Source organism: Macaca mulatta, chromosome 5 (assembly GCF_049350105.2).
Source record: "Macaca mulatta isolate MMU2019108-1 chromosome 5, T2T-MMU8v2.0, whole genome shotgun sequence".
In the NCBI taxonomy this organism is placed as follows: domain Eukaryota; kingdom Metazoa; phylum Chordata; class Mammalia; order Primates; family Cercopithecidae; genus Macaca; species Macaca mulatta.
The window spans coordinates 38,509,740-38,533,829 of NC_133410.1; the positions used below are offsets into that span (position 1 = coordinate 38,509,740).

At 39.6% G+C, this 24,090-nt stretch overlaps 1 protein-coding gene across 8 annotated transcripts in view; it reads right to left on the reverse strand.

The window, feature by feature from the left end:
- Positions 1-24,090, reverse strand: part of RFC1 (replication factor C subunit 1) — a 78,285-nt gene that overhangs the window by 15,158 nt on the left and 39,037 nt on the right. For 2 of the 8 annotated variants that reach the window (XM_015138210.3, XM_078003231.1), the window contains exons 5-14: positions 21,659-21,891; positions 20,691-20,768; positions 17,541-17,618; positions 15,427-15,514; positions 14,524-14,810; positions 11,379-11,486; positions 7,239-7,418; positions 5,944-6,048; positions 3,127-3,523; positions 833-942 (exon numbers count right to left, since the gene is read on the reverse strand). In XM_015138210.3, coding sequence (XP_014993696.2) covers positions 833-942; positions 3,127-3,523; positions 5,944-6,048; positions 7,239-7,418; positions 11,379-11,486; positions 14,524-14,810; positions 15,427-15,514; positions 17,541-17,618; positions 20,691-20,768; positions 21,659-21,891 — 1,664 coding nt within the window. Of the gene's footprint in view, positions 1-832; positions 946-3,126; positions 3,524-5,943; positions 6,049-7,234; positions 7,419-11,378; positions 11,487-14,523; positions 14,811-15,426; positions 15,515-17,540; positions 17,619-20,690; positions 20,769-21,658; positions 21,892-24,090 lie in introns of all 8 variants that reach the window. The other 6 variants (XM_001091287.5, XM_078003228.1, XM_078003234.1 and 3 more) reach the window with 3 other exon arrangements.

Consider the following 24,090-nt stretch of genomic DNA (forward strand, 5'->3'; position numbering starts at 1 on the left):
CAGTTTATGCCTCAATTTGTAAAAAATATAATGATAATAATAAAGGGAGAAAAAGAGTTGTGTTCACAATTGTAGGGACTAGGGAAAAAATATTGTTTTGCTTTTTCATTAATGTTTATAAATACAGTGAAAACAGATAAAATTTTATTTAAATTTTATGCAGATGCATACAACAAATACCAAAAGAAACCACAAGCTTATGCAGCAGAGGATTGAGAAATCCAGCAATAAATTTCTAATCTGGTATTTCATCATTCTGATACCAACACGTGAACTCTGATCTGCTCTAGCGCCTAAGCAAGTCAAGCTCTCCCGTTGTCTACAGGGATTCAGCAGCAACAGAGACAACAGGAACAAAGGCAGGACCACACAGTGCTGAAGAGTAGAACCCTGAGTCGCGCTACGTGGGTGAAACCTGGGCCTCCACCCTCCTCCCTAAGCCTATTTCATTTCACACGTGTGGATGATGACAGTACAGATAATTATTCAGTACACAGAATTATTCAAGGGCATTAAGATATTTGCATCTTTCAGAGTCTAGAATACATGTTTTTGTTATCTATAACACACCCACGTGCTGAGCACGCTGCCTCGCTCATAGGTAAGTATTGCCTAGTACTTTAATTACCAATATTTTAAAAGGATTAAAATTACAAACATCACCAGAACCAAAACAGGTTCTAAAGGTTTTATTTTAGACAAATAAACACAGTTTATATATAGACACCACACACACACACACACACAGGCACACATGTGGGTACACGCTTTTATCTCCTAGCCATGACCACTTGAGGTTATCTGTCCAACCACACTGCGACAAAGTACCCACCTGACACACCAGGGAAGCTGTGGTGGTTTTGCCAACACCAGGAGGGCCTGACAGCAACGCTGCTTTAAAACTAGAGCCATCATCTTTGCCGGAAAATTTACCAAACTTTGCTGCTAGGAAAAAAGAAGTTCCAGAGTGTTAACCTATATCACCTAACAGAAATTCAGGCATGGCAGGGATAGTTGTGCCTAAACTTCGCATAGACAGCCATCCTCCAGTTTAGTTCTAAATTTGCAGAATATTTTCTACAAAACATAAACAAGTTTCCAGAGCATTCAGTGAAATTCTACTTCCTAGCTCACCTCCACCCAAAATAAAAAACTAAAACTAACTCACTTTAAAACTCTTGATTTGAAATAATAATTGTATGAGTTTCCTTCCCTGTGAATGCACAGGCCATGGAGCACGCTGCCGGGGCTCGATCCCGACTCCATCCATCCTCATGCCACCTCTCACCAGCCACGGTGAGTTAAAAGTAACTTAGCCCCTGTGACTGCCTCCTCCTTTGTTAGACAAGGAGAACAACAGTAAAGTTGCTACTAAGGATGTTGTGAGGACCGAATGGCTGAGCACAGAGCCATGCATGCTTCACTAAATGTTAACAAGCATAGTAGCTACATGGTCACAAGAAAAAAAACTGACTTGAAGATGCTGTGTCTGCAACTATCTTGTGCCCCTCAACACTAGACCAGCACTCTTCCTCCCCTCACCACGTGAGCACCTGGCACATACATCAGGCTCAACTCATACTCAATAACTGACAGAGACAATGGTTTTAAACCTACTGCCAGCAGGCATGCAGACAGGGACTACAGTTCACCTGAAGCTTTAAAACAGTCTTCTCGGCCAGGCACGGTGGCTCATGCCTATAATCTCAGCGTTTGGGGAGGCAGAGGCGGGTGGATCACATGGTCAGGGGTTCGAGACCAGCCTGGCCAGCATGGTGAAACCCCATCTCTACTAAAAATACAAAAAATTAGCCGGGCATGGTGGTGTGTACCTGTAGCCCCAGGTACTCAGCCTCCTGAACCCAAGCGGCAGAGGTTGCAGTGAGCCTAGATCGCGCCACTGCACTCCAGCCTGGGCAATAGAGCGAGACTGTCTCAAAAAAAAAAAGTCGGCCGGGCGCGGTGGCTCACGCCTGTAATCCCAGCACTTTGGGAGGCCGAGGCGGGCGGATCACAAGGTCAGGAGATCGAGACCACGGTGAAACTCCGTCTCTACTAAAAATACAAAAAATTAGCCGGGCGCGGTTGTGGGCGCCTGTAGTCCCAGCTACTCGGGAGGCTGAGGCAGGAGAATGGCGTGAACCTGGGAGGCGGACCTTGCAGTGAGCCAAGATCGCGCCACTGCACTCCAGCCTGGGCGACAGAGCGAGACTCCGTCTCAAAAAAAAAAAAAAAAAAAAAAAAGTCTTCTCTGGGCACATGAAATGCCTGTCTCTCTTTTAGGGGAGATTTTATTAAGTTTCAGAATGAAAAAATGATTTAACTTAAATTGAGTCCTATACCATTACAATATATTATCTGTTTAAATAAACAGGCATCATCAGCAACGGTGATCGGCATCTAGTCATCACTGGTCTATGTTGACAACACTACTAAAACATTTGTGATCTCAAACCTCCGTTAAGAAATACTGTGGACATTAAATACATACTGGAGCTTTTCACTCTCCCCAACAAATACATCACAAACAAGGACAGAAACTACAGAAGCACAGGCCTATCAGGCCTGCCAGAGCAAATCGTGCTTGCTACCGGGAGTTGAGGCTGACTGCCCTGCACGCATGCCTCCGTTATTTATTCACACCTTTCCTCCTAGTGCCCTTGCCACTCAGGGGTCTTACTGTCACATGGCTTCAGACCTTGGGACACATACTCTTTCCTACCCAACACTCACCCCTCCCTCCCTTCGCCTAGCTACCTCCTACTTTGTTTCCAAGTCTTAGCTTAGCCATCCCTTCCTCCAGGACGGGAGGACACACACCCAGGCCCTGACCACACATCTTCATCCTCACAGCACCCTGGACTTACCCCTCTAGCAGTACTTGGCATAATACATTTTAATTGCTGGTTCAGATAAGCCTCCCCCACTGCCTGTGAACTCCTGAGAGGGACTGTTTTGTTCACAACACCACCAGCAGGGTCTAGTACTGCACCTGGGTTCAGATCAAGCTCTTAGTAAATGCTTGCTGACAGATGAATGAACCGTTAGATTTTCTTATATATGTGCCACTGAGCAATCACATGTTGATATACACACACACAAAAATGAGTGAGGCTGTAAAATCACCGTGTTTTTTATCTTCAGAAGAACTCTTGTGCCAGTTTCGGAGCCAGCGTAGGAGTTTGTTGGCACAGCTCTGGTCACCTTGCTGTCCAATTATGGTCTTGAGTGAGGTTGGCTTATATTTATCCACCCAGAGCAAATTTTCCACTTTGTTTTCACTGCTGTCATCAGCCAAATTCCTAGCCTTGCTGTCACCACTTGTTTCCTCGGCCACCTGCTCCTTGAAATCCAGGCCTCTCCAAAACACATCTGTTTCCTTTTTTATTGTCTTTGCCAAACTGTCCCTTTTGGAAGTCGGCTTGCTCTTTTTAGATTCCGATTCCTTTTTAGATGGACTAATTTTTCTTTTGCCTTGAACATTTTTTTGGGGTGTTCTCTCCAGTTTGGACTCTTTCTTCATCTTAAAAAGCAGAAAAGTGAGGAAAGAAGAAACCTGATGAAACATACAGAATTTCTATCCTGCTAAACGTACTACAGAGAGCAATCAGATATCCAGGTGGGCTATTCAGCCTGGGATGGTCTTGTCATGACAGACTTTCCTGTTTGTGGAAGTCACCACCTTCTAAACTATAAAAATTAACAAACACACCAGAAACCACCAAACGCAATTTCTAAAAGTGAGAACATGTTGGATTTTAGAAGTAATAAGTACTCCAATTTTAGTTTGGAAAAAACAAGGTATAGTGTTGAGATTTTTGTTTCAAAGTTTCCTAATTAAAAGTTAATGCCTCTACAAAAACTTGTACACAAATGTTGTTCACAACCATATTATAGCTAAAAGATGGAAACAATCCAAATGTCCATCGACTGAAAAAGAAACAAAATAGGGTGTCTCCATACCATGAAATATTATTTACCCATAACAAGGAGTGAAGTACTGACACATGCTACAACCCAGGTCAACCTTTAAACCGCTATGCTAATTGAAAGAAGCCAGACACAAAATGCCATATATTCTAATGTCTCCATTTACACATGAAATGTCCGGAACAGGAAAATCCATAGAGACAAAGCAGAGCTGTGATTGCCGGGGGTGGATAGAATGAGTGGCTGCTAATGGGTACAGGGTTTCTTTTTGGTGTGATGAAAATGTTCTGGAAATACACAGTGCTGATGGTTGCATACTCTGTTAAAATACTAAAAACCACTGATGTGTATGCTTTGTAAGGGTGGATTTTATAGTATGTAATATCTCAATTTTAAAAAAAAATTATTGCCTCTTTAGCAGCAGATGCTAAAATTAGTGGATGAATGTTTAAGGACAAGCAGTATATAAGCATAGTTTTAAAGTACCTCCCTCTCCTGCCAAGATAGTTATCAATTACAAAGGAAAAAATAGTCACTTTACTAGTGAAGAAACCCAGCACTAGTTTCAGTGGGATGCTGAATCATCTTAACCAAATAATCAAGGTTATCCTCACTAATAATAAGACATATTGACATCCTGTACCTATGAAAGGATGCACTGAGGACACAAGATCACATCTATGGTGTTCTTAGAAACAAAGGCATAACCTCAATCTAATCATGAGAAAACATCACAGATCCAAACTGAGAGACATTCCACAAAACTGACCAGTACTCATTTTAAAAGTGTCAAGGTTGTAAGAAGACAAGGAAAGACTGAAGAAATGTCATCGACTGGAGAAGACTAAGAAGACACAACTAAATGCAGTGTGGGGCCTGGAACAGAAGAACTACTACAGGGGAAAATGTAAGGTTCGAATAATATGTAGAGAGTAGTTAACAATAGGGCATCGATGTTAATTTCCTGGTTTTTATAACTATGCTATGGTTATGCAATCGAAATCATTCCCTAGATTTCTCTAACCAGAATAACCTGGGTGGACTATCTTGCCATTTAGGTGACAGAGCTGGGGACATTAAAATCTTGGAATGCTGGAAATCCTGTGTCCTGTGTGTACAATTGGATGGTCTACAGTGGGAATGAATGAGGCTAACTAGGAGAAACTGAGAGACAGAAACTGAAGGGGTCCTCAAAGCTTTGTAGTCTGTGGATCCAGTAGTTCCTAGACCAGATCCTCCCTGCCCATAGTTTAGTTATGTGAGCCAACATTTTTCCTTTTGCAAAAGCTAATACAGGCTAGGTGTCTGCACAACTTAAAAAATCCTAATACAGTTCTAATTGAAAACAAATTTATCATGCTGATACCTATTAACATATCCTTTAAGGAACTCCTAAACAATAACCTTTGCATAAAGTCAACGTGAGAATACGGCTGGGCACAATGGCTCACACCTATAATCCCAGCACTTTGGGAGGCTGAGGTGGGAGAATCACTTGAGGTCAGGAGTTCAAGACCAGCCTGGCCAATATAGTGAAACTCCGTTGCTATTAAAAATATAAAAATAAGTGGGCGTGGTGGCAGGTCCCAGCTACTCAGGAGGCCGAGGCAGGAGAATCATTTGAACCCAGGAGACAGAAGTTGCGGTGAGCCGAGATCGCACCACTGCACTCCAACCTGAGGGACAGAGCTAGACTCTGTCTCAAAAAATTAAAAACTAGTAATAATAATAATAAGAAGAAGAAAATTAGGAAAGTTGGATAAGTAGATAGGTTATACGCAATATACTGTCCTTTCTCTACTCATATTCCCTGACAAAGATAAGGAAAAACAACAAACTAGACATCTTAAAGCAGAGTCCTCCAGCTCAAAAGGAACTAAGGTGGTTCATTTGTGGTAGACAGGAATGTTAACCTTTCAGCCAACAAGCCTGTATCTACCCAAGACATAAGTCTATGAAATTAAAAAATTACTATACACCAACTTAAATAAATCACATTCATTTTATACAAACCTCAGTTTCAACTGCTATTTCGTACTTGGATTTCTTGCCTGGCATAGTTCGAATCAGATTCAACAGGCCATCTTCATCAATAATTTTTGTCCCCAAGGCTGCTGCCTGTTGATTAAAAACGCAGATCATCAAAACTGCATCCTACCATTCCTTTCTGTTAAAAAAAAAAAAAATTCTAGGGCCTATTAGTAGGTGAAGAACCACATTTGTAAATTAGATAACACTGGAATTAAAAAAGAAAAACAAAAAATAGCACATTCATTGAAAAGGTAACATTGAAAAGAAAGAAAATAACAGATACATTCCCTAAGCGTAGCAGGTTGGCACAGGAAGTGGTCCATTACACTTTTGTGGACTGCTTTACCTTTCCTCCCCTAGGAAGGGGCAATGCCACTAGGGCCTAAGACCAGCTCTTCATACCTTCTCCCATATTGAATACATATGGCAGACATTTCCCCCACCTTCTTCCCTGCTGATGGAACTCCAATGTGTCCTTCTCCAAGTGATGAATTATGACTGGTCTAAGGCAACCAGAAACGTCTTGGTTCTTCCCAACCTCCCATACAGCTCTGAGTGACCAGGTGACAGCTCTGGCCAATGAGACTTACGTGAAATTCTATAAGAGGTGTTTCTGAGAGAACTCTTGTCAGGCCAGTCACAGCTCTTATGACATCCTGCCACTGTTCCCTTTTCCTACCTTGAATAAGAACTTAAATGCCTCGAGCTGCAGCTACCTTGCAACCACAAGGCAACATTCATGAGGACAAAAGCTAACACAATAAGGACAAAGGGAGAAACCACATCACTAGATGCTGAACTATCCCAGCAATACCTCCAGAATTCTTGGGGGAAAAATAAGCAGATGATTGTTTAAGCCACGGTTAATCAGGTATTCTGTTGTTTGTAGCTAAACACAATCCTACCCAGGAGGCCGCTGATTCTTTTTCTAAAAGCACCAATTTTAAAAAAACCTAAGATGTTGTATGCGGTGGCATACATAGGAATACTTCGGACTGGAAGAAAAAGAAAACTGCATTTGTTTCTATCTTCAAAAATAAAAAAAGACTTAAATACACTAAAAAAAAATCAAGTAAACAGGAACTATGCCTTCCATTGGAAAACCAAAATCCTGGTGTCAGAGCCAATAACACTTCTGTGGAGAAGAAATAATGTAGGCAAGAAATTATTTTTCTATTTCTTTCCTTCATTTAACTCTGAGTAAAGGGCAAATCACATCAAGAGTGTGCCAAGGCAGGCAGGAGGTGTCATGGTGTTGAGAACACAGCAGTACCCACCTTATCACTCTTGGACTGTCCACTATCACGACCCATGACAAGGTAATTTGTTTTCTTGCTGACATTTCCTGTTACTTTTCCCCCATAACGTTCAATTAGAGATTTGGCCTCATCTCGTTCAATAGACTCCAGCACGCCTGTGATTACAAATATAAGGCCTTCCAAGCAATTTTCAGCTCCCTAAAAACCAAAATGTTCAAGCAGAGAGGAAATTACATGGTAGCTTTCCAAAGAAACATTTGTCATCAAAACTGCAGGAAGTTGATTTTTCTCATTTCACATCATAAATAACCTTGGCATGGAAAGTTTGCTGGAAATTTACAGCAAAGAAGCACCACCTGAAATTAGATCCTAAGAAATTTTGATATGGCTAACATTTAATAAACTTACAAAACAAGCAGTGAAAAACATACATCCAACACTGTTAGCAAAGCTATTAAAATTACCCAGTCATACTATTTTCCATTATGCCCTCTTCATATCTAAACCACTAGTTAACTTGCATAACTGTAAATAAACAACCAAATGCAATCCATCTATAGAAACTCTTGCTATTCAGGAAACTGCTTGTTCTTAAGAACTTTCCCAACAAGAATTAATAGAAGCAGGCATACTCCTATCATTTTGATGTTTCTGTCAATGTTTCCAAACAATGCACTTTAAAATCAGAATCACTTATCATTTTCATACACTTCTGATGCTTTTCATCACATTAGTGATCAGAAACGAGGTATAATTCCCCAATCCCTGCGTGCAAGAGCTAAGAAGGATCTTAACTGTCAGTTGAAGGGAGTTCTGCCCGAACTCATAGATTGTACAAGAACAAACTGCTGTTGGGTTTGATGGTCTGCCAATGGATTGTGGTGTGGCATATCTGAAGGCCACTGAATGCAACTTATAATGCTTAACAAAAATATTTACTGTTTCAGAGGAAAAAAGGAAGAAAACAGGCAACTCTTGCTATTGTTAAAAAGGGAAAGTTTTGATTCTAAAAAGCTAAGCGAGTGTGAGCTCGTGCCCTCCTCTCTGCTCATTACTCTATGATAGTAAATCTAGCAACCTGCTAGTAACTTAAAGGCAAGATCATATTATCTCTGGATTGGAAAGATAACTCTCATAATGTGTAATATAAAATAAGAGATACTTGCCAAAGAGAGCTGGATGGAAAAGACATTAAATCTTAATTGGAACTATGTATAGTTATATATTTTTGCAATGGTTCAATAAAATTATACAACGAAACAAAATGAAAGAAAAATTACACATGACATTCCAAGTTACTTATTACTCTTTTAACAGAGAATTGAGATTAACAAACTTAAAACAGGCTTGAAAAGCAGCAGCCAACCAAAATTCAAAGACTACCCCCATGTAAGTTCAATCCTTCACCATTCAGGTGAAGAATCTTTCTCGGAAGACAAAAAGAAACAGCTATGAATATGTTTGGAAAGAAAAGGTTTGACTAACATCTCAGGGTCCCTTGAAGGGGTTCTTGGATTGAAATGATCTACTGTAACACTACAGGAAGTTAACTACTTCTGAACAAACTCAAAACAACCCTGGAAAAATTGTACATGCAAGCCCCTATATCCCATATCCCAGATATCTATTATCTCCCAAATTATCCCCACTATGGCTCTGATTATCTTTTTACTTATCCAATCTTAGCACTTCTAGCCTCCCTACCAAAACTCTTCTATTCTAGAACTTGTCTAAGCTCTTACTCCAGGAGCAGCCAACCACCCTCAATATTCCCAACCTCTTCTCCAACATTCCCTCCATAGCCTTGCCTTCACTGAAACCTGGCTGTCCCCTCAGGGCACCACTTTGCCTGAAGTCCTCTCAAGCAGAACTTGTTTGGTCTCTCATACCCATGTACAGGAGGCAAGACTGGCATCTTCCTGCAGGCTCCCATAAAACCCATTAGCCCCTTAAGACTGACCTTCCCACTCCCCACTCCAGGTAGGGCTACACCATCTCTCCCTCTCTTTATGAGGGGAACTATTAATCTCTACATGCACTTACACATACCAAGCAAACTGAAAATTAAATTTATACATACATTGTATATGTTTCCACTCCCCTCCTGCCTTCTCAGAAATCTCATACTACAATTGATTCTCCTTCTCCTGCTGGTATAACTTCAATCTCTCCCTTTCTGGTAGGACCTATCCCATTAGCAAAATGCAAGCTTTAAATATCTCCTACCATAAAAATATCTCCTCCCCCTAAATCCCACTTTCCATTCTAGCTAGAAGTCATTTCCCCTTCTAGTCCTTCTAGCTAGAAGTCCTCCCACTTCTTTCTTCTTCACAGCCAAACTTATCAAAAATATCTACTTTTGCTGTCTCCATTTTGTCTCCTCACACTCACTCTTCCACCCACTTCCATCAGGCTCTGCCTCCACCGTCCTTAGCTCTTGCTAAGGCCACTAAGGATCATTAATTCATGTTACTAAATGCAACAATTTCTGGTCTTCCCTTACCTGGAATCTTAACAGCATGACAGACTTAATCACTCAATCATTTTTAAAACACTCTCTCTTCCCTTTGCTTCTGTGATCCCATGCTTATCAAACTTCTCTCCCACATTTGTAGCTGCTGCTTCTCAGTTTCCTTTTGGTTTCCACCCTCTTCTACTTCACAAAGAAGCAGGGGCCAAGGCCCTCTTCTCTTCTTGGTCTGTACTAGTTTACCAGACGATATTCCTCACTTCATGCCAAGAATGCCCAAGTTTTTCCATCAAGTTCTGACTTCTGTTCTAAGCTCCAGTCCCACATATCTGCTTATCTACTCAGCATCTCCATGTGGACATCTCACATAACCCTAATGCACAGTGTGGCCAACAACAAACTCATTATCATCTCCCAAACCAGCCCTGCCACCAATCGCATCAGCATCCACCAAGCTGCTCATGCCAATAACAAGATCATTCCCAATACTCTTTCTTCTCACCTTCCACTTCCAATTATCACCAAGTCCCATGGATTTTGCCTCTTCCAGTGAAACCTCTCCACTTTTCGACATTTTCACTGCTTCCCCAGACAAGTCCCTATCACTTCTCACCATCTCTCCTGATGATCTATTTATCTATTCCTGCCCCATCCACTGCACTTGGTACATCAGCAGCCAGAGCGATCTTTCAGAAATTCAAATCTGGTCATGTTATTCCTCCACTTTAAAATTCCTTCTCGGCTGCGCCCAGTGGCTCACGCATGTAATCCCAGCACTTTGGAAGGCTGAGGTGGGCAGATCACCTAAGGTCGAGAGTTCAAGACCAGCCTGACCAACACTGAGAAACCCCATCTCTACTAAAAATAAAAAATTAGCCGGGCATGGTGGCGCATGCCTATAATCCCAGCAACTCCAGAGGCTGAGGCAGGAGAATCGCTTGAACCCGGGAGGCGGAGGCTGCAGTGAGCCAAGATTGTGCCACTGCACTCCAGCCTGGGCAACAGGAGCAAAACTCCGTTTTCAAAAAAACAAAATAAAAATTCCTTCTCTTAGACAAAAGTAAACATTAGGCCCTGCAAGATGTGACCCTATTAACTTCTTTGGCCATTCTCATCCCTTGGTCACTATGCTCCAACTACCATAATTTTTCTTTCAGTTCCTCAAACATACCATGCAAGAACCTTCCCCCTGCGGGAACATCACACATTCTGGCCCCTCTGCCCAGACCACCACGCCATCACAACCCCTTCACACCTGTTGAATCCCTTTCATTCTTCAAGTCTCCATATAAATGTCACATTCTATATGCCCCACCGAGGACCAGGTTCCTCTGTTATACTCCCTAAGGGCATCTTAGATTTTTCCCTCATAGCACATATCCCAATTATAATTAAATTATTTATTTAATGTCTCTTTCTTTAGGCTGTAAGTGCCATGCAAGCAAAAACATTAGTTTTGTCACTGGTATAGTCTCAAAGCCCAGCCTTTCTAGGGCTACTTGTTATTTAAAGGGAAATTTTTCTTAGTATCAAGCAGTGATTCATAACGTGAATAAACATCCCTAATTCTTGAAGATGGTAACTGAAGTTTTTCTGTCGCTAATTTTTAATTATTAATCCTCTGCTGCTGTAATCATAGTGAATACATACAGGGCTCACAGAATGGCATGGCCTCTCAGTACTCTTACCTTTGGTATTTCTTTGGAGCCCAGAGCCTTGGGACCTTCTCGATTTAAGTAGCTTCGATAAGCTTGATAATTAGTGCGTTTCTTTTCAGAATCTTCAGGACTTATAGACTATGGGAAGAGGGAAAGGAAAATGAACAAAGTCATACAAAATTCATGCAAAATTAAAAATACATATCTAGAAATACATGTTATCTTTATTATGTCACTTCTGTGTCTGGCCGTGAAATTAACAGTTTTAGCTACACAAGTACTTCCTAACTTACAGATAACTCACTTACGAACATCCCTGCATCAGCGCTTCTCAAAACTTTCCACTCTCTAAAGCCACACACCTCAGGGCAGATTATGGGACTAAGCCAAGTTGCCAGCTCCAAGCAAAGAAATGCAAAAGTGTTTTACTTTAGAAATTCATCTGAATTTTAAATTCTATTCCACGATATATCCATATATCCATGTTTAACAGGAAAATACATTTTTTCCCCAAGTAAACCTGATCACCCGAGAAGATATTCTGTGTTAACCTTCCATGCCCCTAAAGCACCAGCCTGCATCCCTAAGGATGTAAGCATTCCAGCTGGAGAATCTAAACAGTCAGTTCAAAGAAGGGACAAGCTTTACTCCAAAGAGAAGACACGTTCTCTATGCTATTTCATCTCTCCCTTTCTACTTCTCTCAGGAGATTTACCATGGGTATATCTCAGAAAATCCTGGGGAACTTTTTCAAACTATCCATCCCTAGATCCATCTCCAAGTTTCTCTTTCGGAGATATGGGGTACAGCTAGAATGTGTTTATGTGGGGGAAAAATATCCTAGATAGTTCTCATTTAAGAACCACTATCAGGTGTTTGTTATTTTTCCACTTTCTATTTTACATTATTTTTAACTTGTAAGCAATCCCAAATCCTTTTGAGAGTAGACAAAATAATAACTTCTATATAAAGAAATGGCTTAACCAATAAAATAGTTTAGCTGGTTTGGCTAAGAGGTTGATAAGCCATTAACAGGCTGGTCCTAGAATCTAACCCTACTTTCTAACAATGGTTTTCAAATGTTGGTGTGTGTTCATATCATATGAGGAGCTTATTAAAATACAGCTGCCCACACCACATTCCCTGGGAAACTCCGTATTTTTAACAAGTTTTGTAAGAGAGTCCAGTGCATACCAACATGGGAAAACGATTAATTTATGACACTCATTCTATGAAAATAATTCTGAATGATAAACAGCTTATAAAATAACTTTGAAGGACACCCATTTTATGAAGTCAGAATTATTTGACCAAGACCAACTAAATGTATTAAATAGACTTTATTTGATGTTTCCAACCAAAACTGCTTAAGTAAAAGTTTTAAGTTATTTCTATTCTAACTTCAAAAAGTACAGTGAAGAGTATCATTTAAAGATTTCCTCTTTCTTCATAAAAACAGACTGCCTCTGTAAATGGAACATGTTTTAGTGTGCCTGAAGAAAACCATTTATCTACCAGATAAGCATTTAGTGAAGAAAAAATCTGAGACCAAAAAGTTAATTGCTCCTTTAAGCGTATTTATAAGAATTGTCCACAAACAAAAGCATTCTGAAATCATCACCATTTCACTGTTCTGCACTAAAAAATAATGGTGATGACCAGTTAAAATAGGTGATATTCTACTTTTAATCCTAAGTGCCTAAGAGGCATGAATGAATAGTGGTTTCTCATTATGAATCTAAAGTAGTTCCAAATTGGAGATTCAGAGACCGTTCGCTTCTCAAATATATTTCCTAACAAAACTTTTCAAAGATATTCATTATCTCATCATTTTTTCCTTTAAAAATAATTTCAGCATCTCAACACTGTTATACAAGAATAAAAAAGAGTAAATTCAGAACTAATCCAAATAACAATCATTTTAATAATAATAGCTAAGATGGTACTTATTAGGTCCCAGGCACTGCTCTAAGTGCTTTTACATATGAAGTCATTAGGTACTATTAATATTATTCCTATTTTACAAACAGCACCAAAGCACAGACAGGAGAAGTGACCAAACCTGCTCAGGGGCCCAGCTATAATTTGAAACTGGTTCCAGAGCCTGTGTGTGGAACCACTATGTTATACTGCTTCAGAGGACCTGAGTTCAAGGCTGGCCCTGCCCCTTACCAGGTGGATGATCTTGGAATAAATTCTTTCAGCCTATTTCCTCATCTTTAAAAGTTGAATAATAAAAATAAATATCTCAGAGGGTTGTTGGGAAAATTATGAGCTACCACATGTAAAGTACTAGCACAGTATCTGACACACAATAACAATAAATATGGGCTTATTTAGCTATATTAATACTCCATATCCTACAACAGCTTCTAAATAAGGTATCTTAAAAATACTATGATGACTTATGGTCGTTAGAAATAAAACTTGAAAACAAACCCAGACTAACACATAGCCCCAAAATATATACAGCAGTCCCCCTTTATCCGAGGAGGGTATGTTCCAAGACCCACCAGTAGGTTCCTAAAACCACAGACAGTACCAAACTCTATATATACTTACATGTACTGTTTTTTCTATCTAATAACCAAGTCGGCTACCAAGTGACTAACCGGTGGGTAGTGTATCCAGCACGGATATGCTAGACAAAGAGATGATTCACATCCTGGGTGAAATGAAGCAGGCTGGCCAGAGATTTCATCACATTACTTAGAAGAGTACATAATTTAAACCTTATTGTTTATTCCTGGAATTTTCCATTTAATACTTTCAGACCATGATTAACCACAGGTAACTGAAACTTCAGAAGGTAAAATGATGGATAAGGGAAAATACCGTACTCCCTAGAAAGTTCCTACCAAGGCCGGGCGCGGTGGCTCACGCCTGTAATCCCAGCACTTTGGGACGCCAAGGCGGATGGATCACCTGAGGTTGGGAGTTCAAGACCAGCCTGACCAACATGGAAAAACCCCGTCGCTACTAAAAATACAAAATTAGCCGGGCCTGGTGGCACATGCCTGTAATCCCAGCTACTTGGGAGGCTGAGGCAGGAAAGTCACTTGAACCCGGGAGGCGGAGGTTGCAGTGAGCCGAGATTATGCCACTGCACTCCAACCTCAGCAACAAGAGCAAAACTCCATCTCAAAACAAACAAACAAACAAAAAAAGTTCTTACCTCTTTTTTAGCTGGAGAACTTTTGGTTTTCTTAGGAGTTTTTGTCTCTCCTTTCAATTCAACGGCATTTTCTTTTCTTTTTGAGGCCACAGACTCTGTTTCTTTATAAGCGCTCTCTTCTTTTCTTTTCATAATTGCCAGCTTAGAACTGGCCTTGGGAGAAGAGACTTCTCCTATTTTGTCAGCTGATGACTTGGAATGTTGCTGAGGTTCTTTTGAACTTTCATATTTAGTTTGCTTCCTAGGACTGTAGCTCTTTCTTTCATCTGAAAATTGTTCTGTTTTTACTAGGAAGAAAGAAAAGATTATGATTGTTGTTTTTGGAAAATGATAACCTATATCAACTTTTCTTTCGTTTTTCAACTGAGTGATCTTAGCACAGAATATACCCTGAAGGCCCAAAGTCCTAAAGTGTCAAGACCATCTGTTTATAGTAAATTTATAAATACATGTACTTATAGGACTAAGATCATCTAGACTAGCAGACGATTTGCTATCAGGACCACCGAAGAATAAAACCTACAGGCAGTAAGCAAGAGAGCTGAAGATGACCTGGCCAACTATGAGTCAACTCTGAGACTACCTCTGACATGAAAAGCTCAAAACATCTAGTTCTTCATCTTTATATGCTGAAGTCCACATATCGCACTATACTTGGAAATTAACAAGAAACCTGGAGTTGTAATACATTTCTCACAGTAATCATAGAGCAGATGGGCATTCTGTACCAGCTAGCATCCAAAGAGCTTTCAAAGTATCTAAGCTGAATGTGCTCTAATAGTCCTACGAAATAATGTCTACCTAACAATACATAATTATTCAATAGAATATTTAAACAAGATTATCATGAATTTACTTCCATGAAGAGAAGTGCTCCATCTTACTTTTTTCTGCTAGTATTACCTTTATGAGGATATTTACGTTTTTCTGCTTTATTTAAATTGGCTTGGACAGATGAAAATGTTTCTCCCTCTTCTGTGTCCTTTCGAGCCTAAACAAATTTTAAAAGTGTCAAATGTAACAAATAATAGAAAAACTATTACCATAAAATCTGTTGTTAAAATCCTTAAAATTTTAAGTTTAAGGGTCACCTTTCAACTAGCAGGACACTACAATAAACTGTCATTCATTCATCCACAAAATTTCCAAGGCAAATGAGGCATGTTTTATTACTTCATGTTACAAATGAGGAAACAGATGAAAGGGTATAAAAATCCATCTATAAAAATTATCCCTCTTCATTCCAACCTGTAAATCTGGAAGTAGAAGCCTTATTTCTGCTTCCTTTATCTCAACTCTCAAACTGTTAGTATTAAGCAGTTAAAAACTAAAATCTAAACTTAAAAGACTGAAATAAAAATAAACAAAAGCTTGAAAGCAAAATGAGAGCACTTTCTGAAAGAGAAAAAAATATATCCATTCTTTTCACTGCTCCTTCAAAACTCCATTTTATAAAAAGTTCACAAATCGAGGTGTGTGATACAGTCTTTTAAAGTAATTACAATTTGACTGTCTTCAGATGAAGTAAGACTTTTCAAATGAGAAAGTCTCTGCCACTCCCTGCTGTCTTAATACCTGCCCGCTTAGTCTCAGCTCCTGATGTATCTAGGTTACAACTCCCTGCTTTAAAAAAAAGAAGTAAAATCTTTTGAAGTAGTCACATATTGACACTGACAATTATATTAATAGAATGTGATTCATCAGAAATAAAGTTAATCTACTGGAGATAAATAAAAAATAAAAACAAAATAAAGTCTTGACGTTTTAAAGATTCCCCAAAATAAGGCTGAGGCAGGCAGATCACTTGAGCTCAGGAGTTCCAAACCAGCTTGGGCAACATGGCAAAACTCCATCTCTACAAAAAACAAAAATATTAGCTGGGTGTGGTGACACACGCCTGTAGTCTCAGCTACTTGGAGGGCTGTGGTGAGGGGATCAATTGAGCCCAAGAAGTCAAGGTTGCAGTGAGCTGAGATAGCACCACTGCACTCCAGCGTGAGTGACAAAGTGAGACCTTGCCAAAAAAAAAAAAAGAAAGAAAGAAAGAAAAAGATTCCTCAACCTCAAAATATACTCTTTATTATATGAGACTGCCATAATACAGATTTTAGAGTTAACTGATTAGAACTGACAAAACTGTGCTTCCTGAAAAGACAGTGATTAATATTAAAATTATTAAACTGGTGTTCCAAAGAAATTTTTATGAGCATTATTTTCTGAACAAGTACATACAAACTCCTATGATAAAGAGTAAGGAAAAGGCAAACTGGGCGCAGAGGCTTATGCCTGTAATCCCAACACTTTGGGAGACTGAGGTAGGAAGATTGCTTGAGCTCATGAGTTCGAGGCTTCAGTGTGCTATGAACGTGCCAGTGTAATCCAGCCTGGGCAACAGAGACCTTGTCTCTTAAAAAAAAAAAAAAAAAAAAAAAAAAAAAAAAAAAAAAGAACTAAAAGGCCAGGCACGGTAGCTCACATCTACAATCTTAGCACTTTGAGAGGCTGAGGCAAGAGAATCGCTTGAACTCTGGAGTTCAAGACCAGCCTGGCCAACGTAACAAAGCCCATCTCTACAAAAACATACAAAAATTAGATGGGTGTGGTGGCACATGCCTATAGTCTCAGCTACTCAAGAGGCTGAGGCAGGAGGATCACTTGAGCTCTGGAGGCAAAAGTTGCACTGAGCCCAGATCACACCCGGCTGCACTCCAGCAGAGACCCTGTCTCTAAAATAAATAAAATAAAATAAAATAAAGTAAAATATAAAAAAAGAAAAAGGAAAAGATCTAATTCTTTGTTTTGTGATAAAAGGTTCTGGTTTGCTTTGACGCTGTCACCCTTCTTTTAGGAAGAATAAGTTTCTCAATGAGCTTCCCCAAAAACATTTTTATAAATCAAAATAATTTAACTTCTTTCTGGAAAAGTTATTCACGTTTTGGCTAGAGCCTAGAACACGCAAGTATGAACACTGATCTGTACGGTATATTCAGAATGCAAACAGCCCAACATTATGCCACCTTTTTGGTCTTGGGTTCTTCATCCAACATGGCTAATGTTCTGGCAAACTCTTCATCTTCATGCAACTGCCTCTCCAGCTGTAAAATGTGTCAGCAAAGTGAGTTGAGTTGCTCTTTTTCTTTTTGTAAATAAAAGTTTTCAATGTCAGATTCATATATTTAGAAGAAACTAGAAAAACATTTTCCAGAAAATAATCACGACATTTTCCCACCCAACATTAACAGTCAAGTATCACGGGTTTGTTTCACTATAGCTGAATCAGATTTTGGAACACACAGTTCTGGTTTTGCAGGGATGACAGATAAAGTGAGCATATTTTTAAAGTCATATTTCTTACTTATAAAACATTAGGTCTATACTTTTCTCTTAATGGTCCTTATGGAACACAGCTTTCTTGTTTCTATTTATTGTCTAAAAAGACCTCTGAAAGGACTCTCAACCTAATAGGAAAACACAATCATCTGGGGAGCACAAAAATAGTGAATCTAACAATTTAAGAAAATTATACAGTTTTTTTTTGCACATATAGTAAGCTATATATAAATGTAAAATCACTTTTACTATCAAACTCCTATTTTCAATTACTAATTCAAATGCATCTGTTCTCTTTTGAAAATTTAAGTCATCATGTCAGGAGTTCTAACATGCTAATATAACACACGACATTCTAGTTATCTCAGTTATTTCGAAATACTTTCACTTCCAGCAACATGGAGCTCTTCCAAAAGAGACTATGTAGCAGTGGAATATCTTTCTCATTATAAACCAAATGGCTGTATACCCCCTGGTAAAATGGCCTTATGTGATATTCAATAAAAAACACCATACATTATTCAAACAAAGAAAAGGACTTCAAAATCCACTCAATCTTTTAAAAGAGAAAAAAGAAGGGAGGAAAAACTCTTAGAGGGATAATTAGGAAAGACATCTTTTCAGGCATTAACACCTAAAAGTCCTTAATCAGATTAATAAATTACCCAAACAAGATTCTGGAAGAATGTGATAAAAATGGAAAAATAGGGGATTATGATACAAAGTACCACACCTGGTTTGGAAAGGATTAGGTAACCCTCTAGTATTTGGATCAGATAAGGAGAAATCAGGTTCCTAAAAATTACTTCCTAGTTTGACCTAGGCTACTTGTACTACCTTGAGTCATGTGGATACTTGTTTGTAGTTTGTGTGATTCAGTGTGATCAAATAAGATAGAAAAATATTTTGAAAACACAAACTATAAACTGCCGAAGTAATAAAAAGTGAACAATCACAAACAATATTGTTCTCTCACAATAATACTTATGAAGAGCCCATTGTATGCCAGACACTAAGATAAGCACTGATGTAACAATGGTTGAGTGAGAGACATAAACAGTCCTGGTGAGGGGACCTCAGAGCCTATACTTTAATAGTAGCTATGACAGCGTGATAGAGTATTATCGGAGGGGTTTCTAATATAGTTAAGGTAGTTTGGAAAGTGACACTTAAGCTAAACCAGAGGAAGGGAGTTCAAACAGCCGGCAGCTAAGCCTGGAACCTCTGACAGAGATGGGCGCTCCTCCCTGAAATACTTCTGTAAGATATCAACCCCTCCTGTTGTTCCTACTTCACTAGCCACTCTCTCCTCTCCTTTGCTGGATCATCCTCCTTTTCCTGACCTCTAAATGTTAACAGTGGCCCAGGGCTCAATCCTGAGACCTTTTTTTTTCTATTTGCATTATCTCCCCAAGATCTCACCCAGTTACACAGGTTTAAATATTACTCAACTGGTAATGATTTCCAAATGTCCATCTTCAGTTTAGACTTCTCCCCTGAGTTCCTGACTCTTCTACCCAACCGCCTACTCTGCATTTCCATTTGGAAGTCTATTAGACATCTCAAACTTAACTTGTCCAAAAGATTTATCTGTACCAAACCTGTTCTGCTTCCCGTGTTCCAGCCTTAGCAAATCATATCACCATTCACCCAGTTGTTAAGGCCATAACTGAATATTTTTTTCCCAGAGACAAGGTATTGCTCTGTCACCCAGGCTAGAGTACATTGGCACAATCACAGCTCATTGCAGCCTGAACCTCCCAGGTTTAAGCAATCCTCCCACCTCTGCCTCCCAAGTATCTGGGACCACAGGTGTGTACCACCGTGCCCAGCTAATTTTTGTATTTTTGGTAGAGATGGGATTTCCCTGTGTTACCCAGACTGGTCTTGAACTCCCAGGCTCAAGTGGTCCTCCCACCTCGGCCGCCCGAAGTGCTGGGATTACAGGTGTGAGCCACCACGCCCAGCCTCATCTGTGAATCTTCTTCCCTCACACCTTACATCCCATCTGTCAAAAACAACTTGTACCTTTCAAGGTACATTCAGATTACGACCACTTCTCACTGCCTCTTCCTATTACAAGCTGACATCTCTCGCCTACCATTCAGTCTGCAAACTGATCTGCTTTCAATCTTGCCCCCACCATGAACTATTAACATCATTGAGCCAAAATAATTTTCTTTTAAGATCCATCAAGTCATGTCACTTCTCTATTCAAAACTCCAATGGGGCTGGGCGTGGTGGCTCACACCTGTAATCCAACACTTTGGGAGACTGAGGAGGGCACATCACTTGAGGTTAGGAGTTTGAGACCAGCCTGGCCAACATGGTGAAACCCCATCTCTACTAAAACTACATAAATTAGCCAGGCGTAGTGGTGGGCACCTGTAGCCTCAGTTACTGGGGCAGGTGAGGCAGGAGAATCACTTGATCCCGGGAGGCGGAGGTTGCAATTAGCCAGATCGTGCCACTGCACTCCAGCCTGGGCAACAAAGTGAGACTATCTTCAAAAAAAAAAAAAAAACTCCAATGGGTTCCATTAACATCCTTTTTGTAGGTATCAAAGTCCTATCATGACCTACAGGATTTGCTGCTAGCCATTTCTCCAAAATCATCTCACAGCACCTGATCAATCTTCTCTAAAAATAAATCTTTCAGTAGTAAATAATTCTCCCCTGGTCTCATTATTTATCTTGTATAGAAATTTAGATTTTCATTTATTAGATTTTAACTTATTTTACATGTAACTTCCAATGAGGTTCAATTCAAAGTCTGGTTGGACTAAATAGCTAGTCACAATATCAAGTTACTAATGATTCTAAGCAAAATGCCAATACCTCCGCATCTTCATCAAGCTGTAATTGCTTGGCGATGGCTTCATCATTTAATCCAGACTCATTTGTATTTTGTGAAAGCTATATTTCAAAGAAAATCAAGCAAAATCAGCATAAACCTTAAGTGAAAAATAAGGCACTTTTTCTTTACTGCTGCTGATTAAACACACCAATGAGCGTTAAGTGTATCAGTAATAGCTGCAATGTACACCAGCCAGAAAGCCAAATCTACGACTACTCCCTGACCATATCCAATTCCCTAATAAATAAACAGCCTATAGACAGACCTGTCTCACTTAGTTCTATTGATATGTTCAAGAGAAGTACCAAAAATAAAAATAAAAATAAACCAATCCTGTAGATTAATGTCTTGGCTTGACAAGTAGTCCAGAACATTGGCAAACCAACATGTGAGAATGATTACATTGTACTATGGAGGAAGTGATCGAATCAACAAACACCCACGATGGGGCAGGCTTTCTTTAACTCAGGGGACTACTTTCACCATAATTTATGTGGTATGTCTGTTTCCTAAATGGCCAGAAACAGATGAATCCAATATCTGTCAAAGTAGCGAAGGTCAAAAGTGTAGCATTGGTATGCTGTATTTGTAAAGACTCTATTTATTATCTCATGTGGAAACAAATTTATTTCTAATATTGACTGGCTGAGGTCAACAGTAAAATGAGTTTGCATTCTGAGAACTCAATTTAAATTCGAATAATTACAATTTTTTCTTACAGCTTAAAAGATCTTTTCCTGCTTTCACGAATTAAAAAAACTAAATATGTAACATTCTAACTTCCTCATCCTTTAAAATGAGGGCAATATATTTTATCCATAATCATAGGAAAATTATTTTAATTATTAAAACATGTTGACCTATTTACTACATCCTAGTTTCTCCTGTTATTAATATTAGTGAATGGGTATAAATCCTGAGCATACTTGCTTATATGTAGAACACTCACCTCTTTTCTTTTGCTTGCCACCATCTTCTTATTAGATCTTTGGACACTTCCAGTTCCAAAATAATCAAGCACTGATGTGGGTGTAAGTTTTATTGGTGATAAAGGCTTATTCTTGGTCTTAGTGTTTTCTTCATTCTTTTTCATGTTTGATGTTCCAAGATGACTATTTGTAGATCTTCCATTCTCTTTTGATTTAGAGGCCGCCTTCTTACACATAAAGTCATCTTCTTCATCTTAAATGAAATGTAACCAAATATTTTTTATAAAACATCAATTCAGTTATACAAAGCAAACACTTCTACCAGCTTTATAAAAAGTATGTAAGAGGCTACACATGGTGGCTCATGCTTGTAATCCCAGCACTTTGGGAGACCAAGATAGGAGGATCATTTGCGCTCAGGAGTCCGAGACCAGCCTGGGCAACATCATGAAATTCTGTCTCTACAAAAAAACTATCAAAAAATTAGCCAGGCATGGTGGTGCACACCTCTAGTCCCAGCTACTAGGGAGGCTGAGGGAAGAGGATATAAACCCAGGAGGTTGAGGCTACAGTTAGCTGTGATTGCACCACTGCACTCCAGCCTGAACAACAAAGACCCTGTCTCAAAAACAAAATAAGTATACAAGAACTTTGAGATGCTAGTAACTTTTTTACCTTCTATCTCCTAAATTCAACCATCATCCCCACATTTACCAGTGCCAGGCCAGTAATACACTGTCTCCCCCAATTACTACCGAGAATACACAAATATTTACTGAGCACCCATTATGTACCAGGCACTTAAGATACAGCAGTGAATAAAAAAGACAAAATTCCCGCCCTCATGGAACTTGAAGTCTAGAAGAGGAAACAGATATACAAATAAACAAATACACATTGTCAAGTTAAATGTTCTATGAATAAAAAGTAAAACAGGGTGAAACAGGGTGAAAGAATTAAAGAGTGATGAAGGATACTCTTTGAGATAAGGTAGTCAGGGAATGCCTCTTTGATAAACAACACTTTGACAGAGGCCTGAAATGAAGATACCTCAGGCAAGAATATTCGGGCAGTTAAAACTACAAAGGGAAAAGCCGAGATGGGAGTGTGCCTGGAGTTCAATGTGGCTGCAGCACAATGCGGAGGCGTGCCAGAAGAGTTCGAGTGAAAGAGGTAGGGGCCAAATCCTGGAGGACTTTCTAGGCAGTAGGAATAATTTTAGTCTTTATTATAGAATGGGAATCCACTGGAGAATTGTGAGCATAGTTTGTGACCCAACTTAAGGCCTGTCCTTTGAAGAACACACAGAAGAGGGGGGAAAGTAAATGCAGGGAGACCATTTAGAAAGCTACTGCAGTTCCAGATGAGATGCGGGAGGCTTGAACTATGGTGGTATTTGCAGAGGCGGTAAGTTGTCAAGTTCTAGCTATATATTGCAGGTGAACCATCTACTGATATCTAACCATTCATTTAAGACCATAAACTCTTTGTTACATTTTCTTTTTCTAAAAAGTTTCCACAAAACATCTTTTAAAAAGTTTCCCTACACATCTTTTTAAGCATTCATGACAATGTTTAGATAATTAGAAGCTCCAAAAATGTACCTCAAAAGGGTGTCAATAAATTTGTTTGCTTCAGTGATTCACAAAAAATAAAAATAAAATAAAGCTTTTCAATTTGGCCTATTAACAAAAGAAATCCAATAAAAATGAAAATCTAAGAGACAAACATGAAGTCAGGGACGGTAGCATAAACCTGTCATTCCAGTACCTTGGGAGGCTGAGGCGGAGGACTGCTTGAGCCCAGGAATTCAAGATCAGCCTGGGCAACATAATGAGACTATCTCTACCAAAAAAAATTAGCTGGGGATCACTTGAGGTCAGGAGTTTGACACCACCAGCCTGGTCAACATCGTGAAACCCCATCTCTACTAAAATTACAAAACTTAGCCGGGCAGAGTGGTGCACGCCTGTAGTCCCAGCTACTCCGGAGGCAGAGGCAGAGGGTGCAGTGAGCTGAAATAGTGCCTCTGCACTCCAGCCTGGGAGACAGAGCAAGACTCTATCTCAAAAAAAAAAAAAAAAAAAAATTAAGCTGGGCATGGTGGTGCATGCCTGTAGCCCCAGCTACTCAGAAGGCTAAGGTAGGATGAGGATCGCTTGAGCCCAAGAGATGGAGGCTGCAGTAAGCCTCAATTGTACCACTGCACTCCAACCTATCTCTAAAAAAAATTTTTTTAATAAAATTGAAAACAGGCTAGGTGCAGTGGCTCACACCTGTAATGCCAGCATTCTGAGAGGCCCAGATGGGCGGATCATTTGAGGTCAGGAGTTCAAGACCAGCTTGGCCAACATGGTGAGACCCCGTCTCTACCAAAAACACAAAAATTAGCCGAGCATGGTGGAATGTGCCTGTAATCCCAGCTACTTGGGCGTTTTGAGGCAGGAGAATC